This window comes from Colobus angolensis, unplaced genomic scaffold, assembly GCF_000951035.1.
Source record: "Colobus angolensis palliatus isolate OR3802 unplaced genomic scaffold, Cang.pa_1.0 Scaffold34, whole genome shotgun sequence".
In the NCBI taxonomy this organism is placed as follows: domain Eukaryota; kingdom Metazoa; phylum Chordata; class Mammalia; order Primates; family Cercopithecidae; genus Colobus; species Colobus angolensis.
The window spans coordinates 2,585,756-2,597,796 of NW_012116710.1; the positions used below are offsets into that span (position 1 = coordinate 2,585,756).

The 12,041-nt window shown below is 46.0% G+C and overlaps 1 protein-coding gene across 7 annotated transcripts in view; it reads right to left on the reverse strand.

Annotated features, from left to right (window-relative positions):
• The window catches only part of VGLL4 (vestigial-like family member 4), a 165,102-nt gene that overhangs the window by 17,717 nt on the left and 135,344 nt on the right, over positions 1-12,041 (reverse strand). The window contains exon 1 of one of the 7 annotated variants that reach the window (XM_011952310.1): positions 7,939-8,038. The exons of the other annotated variants lie outside the window; for them this stretch is intronic. Within the exon in view, the coding sequence (XP_011807700.1) occupies positions 7,939-7,952 (14 nt within the window). The 5' untranslated portion in view covers positions 7,953-8,038. Of the gene's footprint in view, positions 1-7,938; positions 8,039-12,041 lie in introns of those variants that run through there. 7 annotated transcript variants of the gene reach the window in all.

Genomic DNA, 12,041 nt, shown 5'->3' on the forward strand with positions numbered 1-12,041 from the left:
GTAGTGCTTAAGTCCTCAGACATGTCTCCTGGTGCTGGGGACCAGGGCTTCTGACATTCTCTCAGGTCAGTATTTGCAGGTCATCCACCTTCGACTTCAACACATGTGACCAGAAACCTTCCCGAGGCGGCCATCCACTTTGGTGTCCCTCTGATGGCCGTGGCTGACCGCTGCTGCTGCTGTGTCCTCGGTGACATCCGGCTTTGGCAGCCTGTGGATTTCTGCCCTTCTCCTGGCATGAAATCACTCCTTCTTGTTGTTTTAATTTGCATTTCTTCAGTTACCCCGGCAGTGGAGCATCTTTTCATACACTTGTTGACCATTCTACTTTATTCTGTGGATTGCCTTTAATTTCTGTAATGGGTTGAATTGTGTCCCCCTGAAAAGACAGTGAAGTCCTAACCCCCTAGGTTCTCCGACTGTGAGCTTATTTGAAATAGGGTCTTTACCAAAGACCAAGTAAGCTGTGGTTATGAGGGTGTGCTCTAATCTAGTATGACTTGTGTCCTATTAGAACACATGGGAAATCTGGATACAATGACAGACACATATGGAGGGAAGAAGATGTGAAGACAGAAGAGCGTCATCGACAAGCCATGGAATGCCAGAAGCCACCAGCAGCTGAGAGATAGGCCTACACAGACGCTCCCCATAGCCCTCAGAATGAGCCAGCCCTGCTGACACCTTGATCTCAGGCGTCCAGCGCCTGGAACGGTGAGACAATACATTTTTGTTAAGCCACCCAGTTTGTGGTCCTGTGTTATGGCAGCCCTACCAAACTAATACAATTCCCCAGGCCGTACCCACCCCCTGCCTTGCTTTACATGGCTTCAGATATTTGCCACACCCATGTTTCTTCTGCTTTATCTATGATCAACCTGAAAGTTTTTCAAGATTCCTCTGGACATTTAAAGAGAGGTCCTGAGATCCACTGGGCCTCAGGTACCTGTCCTGTATGCCTGTTGTCCTGAGACACTGCACAAGCACCACACAATGACAGTCCAAGCAGAGACCAGAGCTGGGGAAGCCAGGTCAGCCCAGACCTGCCAGTAAGAAGCTGAGGGTTCCAGAGGCTGGGAAGGGTAGGTAGAAGGTAGGGGCTGCAGAGATTTGCTAAAGGATATAAAATTACAGCCAGGTAGGAGGAGTAAGTTCCAGCACTATGGTCACCTAGACCACTGTAGGGTGACTGCAGTTAACAATAATACACTACATAGTTTCAAACAATATCCACATATTGGATGTCCCCAGCACAAAGAAACAATAAATGTTTGATGATGGAGGCTAAGCACCCTGAGCTCATCACTCTACATGACATGTGTCAAAACTTCACTATGTACCCCATGAATATGTACAATTACTGTCAATTCAACAACAACAACAAATATATATATAAAGCTGGAGGGTTAGCTGCCCCCAAATCGGTTCAGGAAGCCAGGAGAAAAAGCCCCATCTTATATGTGCCTACATACAACAGGGAAGAAGCTTGTCGGCCGAGTTACCATCCAAAACCGTTTGGCTCAGCGGTGTTGGGGAGGATGAAAGAATAAAGCTGCAGATCTTTTCATGACTCCTGCACCTCCTCCTCTCTTCTTCAACACTCGTGCCAACCCCCTACTCCCACTTTACACCGAGGGAAAGTGGGTTGAGAGGTGGAGGGATCTGACCAGGGCCGTGTGGCTGGCAGGTGGCAGAGCAGGGACTCAGGTCCTTGCTCCCCTGCCACCAGTGCCCGGAGGGTTCAAAAGCAGCTGGGGTCTGTGGTGCTGGAGGGAAGGTGGTCACACTGAGTGTTGAGAGAGCAAATGGGTGTCCACTTGTGCTGCTCCCGTCAGTGTGGACTCTGTGGCTCTAACTGCGCTGAGGGTTTCCAGTCACTGTGCTCTCAAGACTGACAGTCATTAAATCAGCATAGCCAGCATCTCCACATACTCCAGCCTTCAAGCTTCTTCTGACTCCCTCCGGCAGCTCAGCCGGAATCTGCATTGTGTATGAGGCTGCCCCTCTCTCACCTTGAGGCTGGAAAGAGCTCCGAGGGCAAAGTGGGTCCCTCCTTTCCTTGAGCACAATCAGTCCTCAGACCTGTGCAAGGGATGGAAGACACTTGGGAAACCTGGCGGGTCCAGAAGCACAGTGCGCACTTACCCAGCAGCAGCCGCTTAAAGATCCCAGACACCCGAAATGTCAGCCTTAGGAGCGCAACTCTAAGTAATTTCAGTTAGAGACCTGTCGGAAATGCTGCTGCTGGTAGCCTCCATCTTTCCATTCTCCCTATGGTGGCCCAAAAAGCCAGGTGGCTGGTTTGGCTAGAATGAGGCGTAAAGTCAGAACAAACAGGTTCTGAGTGAGTTCAGGGCCAACCCCTGCAACCTTCCCATATCCAGTTCCAGCATTCAGAGACCCTCTTCGCCTGGGAATGTGTGCAGGCTTTCCAGACCAGGTGCCTCTAGAGAGGCAGGACTCATGGAAATGCTGGCCAGCAGCGTGGAGCACGTCCAGGTTGCCCAGATCCTCAGGTCATGTTTCTAAATAGCTCAACTCTATGTAAACAAGGTACCAGTTTTCTGTAACCAGAACTGTCTACACGTGTTTTCCATTATTAGCTTTAGTTTTTAAGAAAAACTGACGTTTGAGAAATAGGTCATGGCTGAGAACATGACCGGTAAAGCATCTCACCTGCCCCCACGTTAGCAACTGTTGCCAGGAAAGTAGTTGTGAGAGCATGGCCAGTAGTGGATGCCCACCTGCGCCCAAGACCCCCCGAACTTAGTTCAGATGGGGCAGGAATCCATGTGCGCGCTAAGCACTGTTTACAGGCAAAACAGATGTGTCCCACATTAGAGGTTTCAAATGAATAGAGATGTTGCTGAGATTAATAACACTGAAAATAATTTAAAATTCCTACTGCTGCTCATTTGTAGTTGTTTTTGTCATTATGTAATCTCTCAAGGAATATGTTAAAAATACAACCACTATCATATTTTTTGACATTAAACAGAATCCCTGTATCATAGAAGGGATGAAAAACCCTCTGTTCCTTCCTCACTGAGCTGCAGTGTCTGGGGTGGACAAAACCCTGGGAGAGGCGACGATCTCTGCACAGCAGCAGAGGCATCAGCACGTCGGCATCCTGCCTTGCCATCCTCCGGGGACTACTGGAGACAGCTGGGGCGAGGACTAGAGGAGGAGTGAAGAAAAGGCATTTGACCACTAAGACCACCCAGTGCTAGTCGACCCAGACATCCCGTTCTCCCTGCTGCTTCACTCCACCCCACACCCTCAATCTGACTCTGAGCTCCGCTGGAAAGGCCTTCCCTGTGCTGGAAAAGTGGAGGGCAGGACCCATGGCCTCCGATGCCCACCTCAGGAAGGCGGAGGATGGAGAGAGAGTCCATCCGCCAACTCAAGGTTAGCAGAGAAGACACTTTCCCTCTAGACACGCCTGGAGGGAAACGAACGGGAACAGTGATTGCTCGGTAGGCTGCTCAGAGGTATCCGTAAGTCAGTGTCTAGAACAGTGCCTGGCACACACTATTTTATGAATGAGCCAACCAAATCTAAACAAATTCTCAGGAGAAACCAGCACCAGCAGGTTAGAGTCAGACAGAGGAACTCACGAAGCTGGGTGACCCAGGGCTGGGCCATCCATGGCCCTGGGGCTCCTGGAGAAAGCCGAGGAGGACAGCCCCGGCCAGCGCCAACCCACTGGAAACGAGTAGGCTAAGGAGACCTTCCTCCGTTCCCTTTCTCGTTCTTCTGACTGGCACTGTCATCTTTCGTAACTCCAAATTTGGGATTTTGGAAGGCTCACTCTTAGTTTTTACTCCATATTATGCAGCAAATTGCTGGAAAATATTATAAAACTGTTTAGTGGCCAGGTGTGGTGGCTCATGCCTGTAATCCCAACACTTTGGGAGGCTAAGGCGGGCGGATCACTTGAGGCCAGGAGTTCAAGACCAGCCTGGCCAACATGGTGAAACCCCGTCTCCAAACTGTCACCCACAGGGCACACTCCAGAAGCAGCCTATGGAAATAGGGCACACAGGCAACGACTCACTCCCTTTCATTTATCGTGGCACGTTTCTGAACCAAAAACCAGGGCAGACAGTCTAACAAACACTAACCTTCAACATCAGGATTATTCCAAGACCTGCAGTCACCAGTACTATCCCTTCCTCAAAACAACCCAAGATGCCAACAGGCACTTCCACACCCATGTTGCACAGTGTGGTCACATCAAAGTCTCCAATTCTTTTTTTCCCGTTATTTCAGCTTTGTGACCCCATACCGGCTAAAGACCAGACATGAATGAGCGCATGCAGGCATATCGGAGACAAATAATCAGACTTCCTTTCTGCGTCATGTGGTGTGTGGCAGTCTCCTCCTCCCCACACGCGGGTGCGTGGCCACAACTGCCTGAATGCCAGCTGCCTTCCCGCGGTCCAGCCCTAAGGTTGGTAGGAACCAGCTCGAAATCATTTTGTGCACTTCTCCCTAACTACAATAAGACCTCTGGTTCAATAAATTCATTTGGCACTAAGTAAAAATTTTAAATCTGGTTTTCCTCTTAAAGTTACCGATCTACCCTGACTGAACTCAGAAACTCTGCCAAAAAAAAAAAAAAACTATTGAGCTAATTATACACCCATTGAAAATTTGAGTATTGAGTATATGAAGTGATTAAATGCTCATCTAGTAGAAGATTTTGAGGCATCTACTGTACATTCTTTAAAGTAATAATAGACCATAAGGGCCTTCCTCCTGAGAGCCAATCATGTAGTGTGTTAATTCTCAACATGAACTACCTCTCAGCATCCAGGTAGTCAGGGCTGTGCCCCATCTTTCCTAAACTAGGGGGAAAGGGTTGGCCAAGCTAATTTTCTAAAAAAAAAAAGAAAAAAGAAAAACCCAGACTGCATTACAGAAATAAGATTTAAATTATTTTGAGGACCTCCAGGTGCTTAGCAAGGCTACTGCTTTACTGACAATTGACACCCTAATGACAAATAAAGCAGAGTTCCCACGGGACCAGGAAAAAAAACAGTACTGAGAGCCTATTTCATTGATCTGAGTTATAAAACTGCACTTCTTTCCAAATAGTCTCATTTTCAAATTCTGCAAAAAATTCAGAACTAAGCTGTCTACTGGGCTTCACTGTAACATCTCTCACATCTAGATGCAATCCCCTGGCTATAAAATCATATTTCACCGAGAAGTGTTCGTCTGTGGAGTGTGCAGTGTGGAAGCCTGAAAAGAAAGTGGGGGGAGAGGGGTTCAGTCATTCCATTCATCACTGAAGTGGCATCTCTTCTCCCAAACTCCTAAGCTGATGATTCAAATAACGCCTCCAGAGAATTCAGAAGCATGCCCCCCAGCACCCCAAGTTGCATGCACCTTTCCTTTGTATGACGGCTTCCAAACCAGATGGTAATGGTGACTCTTAAGTACTCTTTAAATTCAGTTAAAATCACCACCCCCAGTAGTCATCACGCATCACATCTCTCTATTATTAGGCACCAAATACTGTAATCCTGGAGCTCGGTCTGCCCTCCAAGCTGCCTGACTCTCCTTCACAGCCTCAGTCACCCCAGGTGAGTATGGAATATAAAGGATTCACACACAATTGACGCATTAACGTTTATTCAATTGACCTGAAGTTGATCATCACAGTTCTCAGTATTTTTTTTTTTTTTTACTATAGTAAAGTACCATATACATAAAATTCACCACTTTTCAGTGACAGTAAGTACACTGGTATGTTGTGCCATCAACCACACCATCCATCTCCGGAACTGTGTCCTCTTCCCAAACTCTGCACTCATTAAACACTCACCTCCCATTTCCTCCTCCTTGCAGCCCCTGGAACCACCATTCTATCTTCCAGGACTTTCACTACTCTAGGAACCTCATGTCAGTGGAATCATACATTTGTCTTTCCGTGACTGGCTTACACAAGGTTCATCTATGTGGTGGCATGGGTCCGGATCTCCTTCCTTTTTAAGGCTGAGTAATATTCCGCTGTACGTACAGACCACGTTTGGTTTCTCCGTTCGTCTGGTAAGGGGACGCTTGGGGTGCTTCCACCTTTTGGCTGTTGTGAATAATGCCGCTATGAACGTGGGTGTGCAAGTACCTGTGCAAGTCTCTGCTTTCAGTCATTTCATGTGTATAAGTGGAACTGCTGCATCATATGATAATTCTGTTTAATTTTCAACACATCATTGGTAGTAAAGGAGGTGGGAAGTACAGGATGCATTTTTCATTTCACGTTTGGCCCTCTCTACTAGAGAAAAACAAAAAGTTTCCAAAAGGATGGATCTCGTCCACAATAATAACTGAAATTGTAAGCCTTTGTGAAAACAGCCCAAGTGGTTCATGAGAGAAATGAATTTTCATGAATAATGTAAACACTGGACATAAAAGTTAAATCAACAAAGAATATCCACCACCCAGCTCACTAAATCCAGCAAACTTGGGCACACAAGGGGCCCACTGCAGTCAATGATGTTGTAATAAACAGTGAGCATTTTGGAGACTTATAAGCTACATATTTGTGGTTCTCATTTCTCACTGTGAACCTTTAAAAATTGTTTCAAGTCATCGGAGGATGGCTAATGTTAACAGCAGCAATACATATTGACCATTTGTATAACATTGGTGTACAGTGTTACAAAGTGCTTTGCATATACATTACGTTAATAGATCCTCTTCAATCTGCAACTCCTTTTTTTTTTAAAAAAAAAAAAAAGTAAGAGTTTTGCTCTGTCACTCAGGCTGGCATGCAGTGGCACAATCTCAGCTCACTGCAACCTCTGCCTCCTGGTTCAAGTGATTCTCCTGCCTCAGCCTCCCAAGTAGTTTGGGATTATTAGGTGTGCGCCACTACGCCCAGCTAATTTTTATATTTTTAGTAGAGACGGGTTTCACCATGTTGATCAGGCTGGTCTCGAACTCCTGACCTCAGGTGATCTGCCTGCCTCGGGCTCCCAAAGTTCAGGGACGTGAGCCACCGTGCCCAGCCATGCAACTTCTCTTTAATGGCCAGAAAGTGCATTTCTCGAATGATGAAACTAAAACCCGGGGGCCCTCATCTGTGCAGGCAGGTGAGCATACTTAGACACCCGGCCCTCAAGCAGTCACTTACTCCACTCTCCATTTTCAACCCAGTTTCATTCGGAACAAGGAGGGGACAAAAGCGTGGGAGGAGAGGCTATTCTGTGGAGTGACTTTACAAGTTACTGAGAGATGAAACAAAAGCATTCATTTTCTATTAAACGTGAAAGATCTCCCTATCTCTAATTGGTCCTGCACTCTAAGCCAACTTACAGAGGAGGGACTCAAGTAAAATTTCCATGGAGGGAAGTGGTCAAATAGCTGAGGTCAAACCCTCCAGACTCCAACTGCGGCCAAGTGCTTTTATTTCCCTTGTAATTTTCTTTAAGAATAAATGTTAAACCTAAAACATACCCCCTTTTGGAGGCGATCTTGGCAGCTGGACTGAGTGGGAAGAAAAAGCACCTTGTACTCCCTGAATCAGCAGCCAAACTATGCACGATTGTCTAGAGGCGGTCACATGACAGCCATCACCTGAAACTTGGTTACTTCCAATCCATGAGGGAAACAATCACTAGTGTGCCTTAACCCTTCCAGCTCCCACGGGCAGCCATGCTGCAGCTGCTCTCAGCAGCCCCCTCTCCCCTTCCAGTCCCCGCTTAGGAGAAACTGTACAGGGCACAAATCTGATTGGGACAAGGTGGCGTTTGGGGAGAAGGGAGGGATGAGAAGGAAAATCACTGCTGTCCCTTCTAAGCAAAGACCACCTCTCCCAGCACTTGCTGTCGCGCAGCTTAAATTAATTACAGCTGAAAATACAGGGTTGCCATCTGGTTTGAAAAAGCAAGGATAAGGGAATAAAATGAAAGGGTTCTTGGTACTAACCTCACTTTAATCATTGCCAAAGAGCATGAAGACAGCCCAGCGTCCTCCCACAAGAAAGCCTTGGGCCTCACAAACTTGGCAAGCAGTCCCAGGCACAAAACTGGATGGGCGGGCGCCTGTCAGAATAAAAGTCCCCCCTGAAATGAGGGTTGTGAGGTAAGGGGCCAGCTTGCCCCCTGCACCGCAAGAAAAGTTTCCTATGGGTCCTGGGGTAGGTCAGGAACTCCTGGGAGAGTTTATTTACAGAAGGTGCCTTGCCAAAACGCTACACGCATCATTACAGTTCCATTTGGTAAGAAAATAGATTTGCTGTCAGAATTACAGCATGCGATTTCCTCTTTCTTTGTTTCTCCATCTTCCATAACATAAGGCTTTTATAAAACTCCAAAATAAGGCTAAAGAAAACACAGGAGAGGAAGGTTGCTGCAGAAGTGGAGGAGCTCCGAAGGCAAGATGCATGCAACTCCACAGCACGGCTGCAGCCGGCCCCTCAGAGAAGGAATGCCAGAAATCCCCTATTCTCCTCTGCTGCAGCCGCAACTACAGTCTCACTCCTGCACTGCAGGAAGCAACTTCCTTCTGCCTCCCTTCCACCGGCAGAATCTTAGGTGAGAGGCTTTTCTCTTAGGACTCAGGCTGCCACAGATGCAGACTCCAGGCACTGGAGAAGTGAAGGTACCACAGCCATTCTAGGTTTGTCTTGGTGAACTTATAGGTGGGTGCAAGAAGTTGCCAAGTCTGCAGATGTCTTAGCCATACGCCAGCATCAAGTAGCCCAGAGAAGTGAAGCATCAGATTTTCAGCCCAATTTAAATTTCCACCTGCCCACTACCTGAGTTCTTTCATACCCAGGTCAGTTTTGTAAACAAGACCCTGATATACCCAGGCCCAGCTGCTTTCAGAAAGTAACACCAATGGAAGCACCATGGTATTTGTAAGAATAAACTCTGATCAACCAGACACAGTATTTTATAAACCAGAGGTTCGAATTATAAAAGACAAGATAAAAGCAGATTATGAAAATAGCATTTCTGTTCTGGTGAAAAACACATCTTCAACCCAAAAATGATGTGAAAATTGTCTTCCAAATCCTGCCCTGACAGAATCACTGTCTATAGCAACAGTGTCCATAACATTCCAAATCTCAGGAGTGTAACTTTCTAGTAAATGGCACATCTGTCAAGCCACAGGAAACATCTGGTAAAATGGTTAAATAAAAGCAGAATTTGAACTTTTCTGGCTTCAGAGCTTACTCATGGTGCTCAACAGGAGACGATCAAATTCTCTAAAAGCTCAGTGCGAGAGTGAAAAATATCCTGGAGAGGACCAGCTGAGAAAAAGAGGACAAAAAAAGAAGACAACCCGGGAAGGAGTGACTCTCGTCATGATGACGATGCCCCATTCCAGGCGTGCCTCTGGGAGACAGCGGCCATAGCCCCCTCAGCTCCGCCGAGGATGGCCACATTCCTGCCCATCACCGTGGCAGAAACCTTTTCCGGCCGAGTTAACTTCCTCTCCACCCAGCGCTGACCCCACAAGCGTACTCATGTCTCCCCAGCGCCCCCAACCCAGGAGGCCCTCAGGAGAGGTTTGGGGGGATGGACTGACGAAGCAATGACACACAAACAATAAGCTTCCCTCCGTTCCACGGCAGACATGTATTAAACACACACGATCATTCTACCATCACGACACACCCTGGCCAGGTGTTACGCAATACATTTCAGTCCTTTCCAATACATTTTACAAGGCTTTTCCATTAAATAAAAGATTTAATGATTTGACCACATCCAAATTTTAAAACCCTATATTTCAAAAACACGGTAATAATGCTGAAACGCAAATAACATTACTTATTTTCCCAAGGCATTTGACAGAGCATCCTTAATATGAAGAGTCATAACATATCAAGAGAAAGAAGATGAATATTCTAATTTACAAAAAAAAAGACAGGTATAAACAACATCATAGTCACAGAAGAAGAAATGCAAATGGCCAATAAAGATACGAAAAGATCATTCAAGTTCTCTAGTAGCAGGAAAAAAAAAACCAAACAACCAAACAAATAAATGTTTCTCCCTAAGAAACTTGCAAGTATTACATAAATGAATAAATGGTAGCAGTCACCTGTGGATGATGCCGAGAGACAAATGCATACAGTTGCTGGTGAGGACAGATCAGTACACCGTACAGAGTGAAGCTGGCAGAACACACCCGCGAAAACAGAAATGGAAGACCTCTGACCCAGAAATTCCACTTCTATAAAAGTGAGAATATATGAGATGGGAGGAGGATGGAGATATTCGAAGTTCTGCAAAAGACAGTAAAACAATGTAAACAACCCAAATATCTGTATTTGTTAACAACTTCTTTTGGTTACAAGCAACAGAAAACAAACCTAGCTTAAGGAAAAAGGGGCAACTTACTGGAACGATACTGTGATATTTCTTAGAAATGAAAAAATGCTGAACAACCAATCCCTGAAAAGAGGAAAAAAAAAAAATGAAGTGGACCCAGGCATCTGGGCTTCAGGAGGCGGAAGGCGCCCATGATGGGTCCATGTGCAGCCTCTTACCAGAGCCTGCCTTCTGCCCTCTCCCAGCACCCAGGGATCCACCACCACCACCACTGGCTCCAAGTGTCACAACCTGGTCACCTTCCTAGGTCCTACATACATACCATCCTCCAATCACAGCTCCATTAAGGAGTTATTAACATCAAGTCAAAATCCCAAGAACATTTTTATTATAAATCAAACATGCTGCTAAAAACTAGAACATGCCCCAACACACACTTACATGCTACCGGTTTTCACAGTCAAACACTGGGCTGGGCACGGTGGCTCATGCCTGTTATCCTAGCACTTTGGGAGGCTGAGGCAGGCAGATCACTTGAGGTCAGGAGTTCGACACCACCCTGGCCAACACAGTGAAACCCAGTCTCTACTAAAAATACAAAAATTAGCCTCACGTGGTGGCGCATCCCTAAGTCCCAGCTACTTAGGAAGCTAAGGCAGGAGAATTGCTTGAACCTAGGAGGGAGAGGTTACAGTGAACCAAGATCGCGCCACTGCACTCCAGCCTGGGTGACAGAGTGAGATTCCATCTCAAAAAAAAAAAAAAAAAGAGAGAGAGAAAGAGACTTCACTGGAGCCTTGAATGAATTATTTATAAGTAAAAAATTGAGGGATCTCCCAAGAGAGAAATCTATTACGGGCTTGTCTCAGATTTGTAGGTTTAAGGAGAAAAAGGGACAGGGGAATGTTGCACCTCTGCCACGAATAAGATACTGGATTTTTTTAAAAAGTAAAACTGCTAGAATTGTTGGCTAGACAGAGATGAGCCTTTGGGGCAGGAATCAAATTTTACGAAAAGGTGATTTATCTTAGAGCAGGCATGAAGTGTTTCATTTATTCCATGTATCTCACCATCTTGCATTCCAAATCTTCTGCCTCCTCCAACAGTTCTCTCACTTCCCTTGTCCCCTCTTTCTGAATGCACCCTTCCCACCACAGAGGAACCACATGTATCCTAAATCGCTCCTTTATCATATACGACATCACCCCTCCCAGTGCTGATGGAGAGGCAACCCCCTACCGTTGGTCCCCGGATGTTTCAAAGAGAAGCCCCGAGGAGCTGACACTCCAGAGCAGTGTCTGGGTCCCCTCTTCCCTCCCACGAAAGCCCTCAACCCCTCCCCTGCAAAGTGGGACGACTCCTAGATTAAAGATTGCTAGAAAATACAATGACTAAATGCGATGTGATTCATTACTGAATCTTGAATTAAAAAGAATGTAAAATGATTTTTTAAAAAATCTTATAGTATCTTATAGGAAGGGCATTACTGAATATTACAAGACGATGTGAGATCATATCATTGTCTGCACATATATGAAAGAAAAAGCAAATACCGGCAAACGTTAACAACTGATGAATGCAGGGAAGGGCATGTGAGTGTCCACTGTGCTAGTCCTTCAACATTTCCGTAGGTCTGAACTTTTTCCAGAATAAAAAGTATCTATGGTGAGGAAACGGTGCAGGAAGGATAGAAAGAGATTATCACCAAATTTGGATGGAATATGTAGAATGATGTGACTTAAAGTA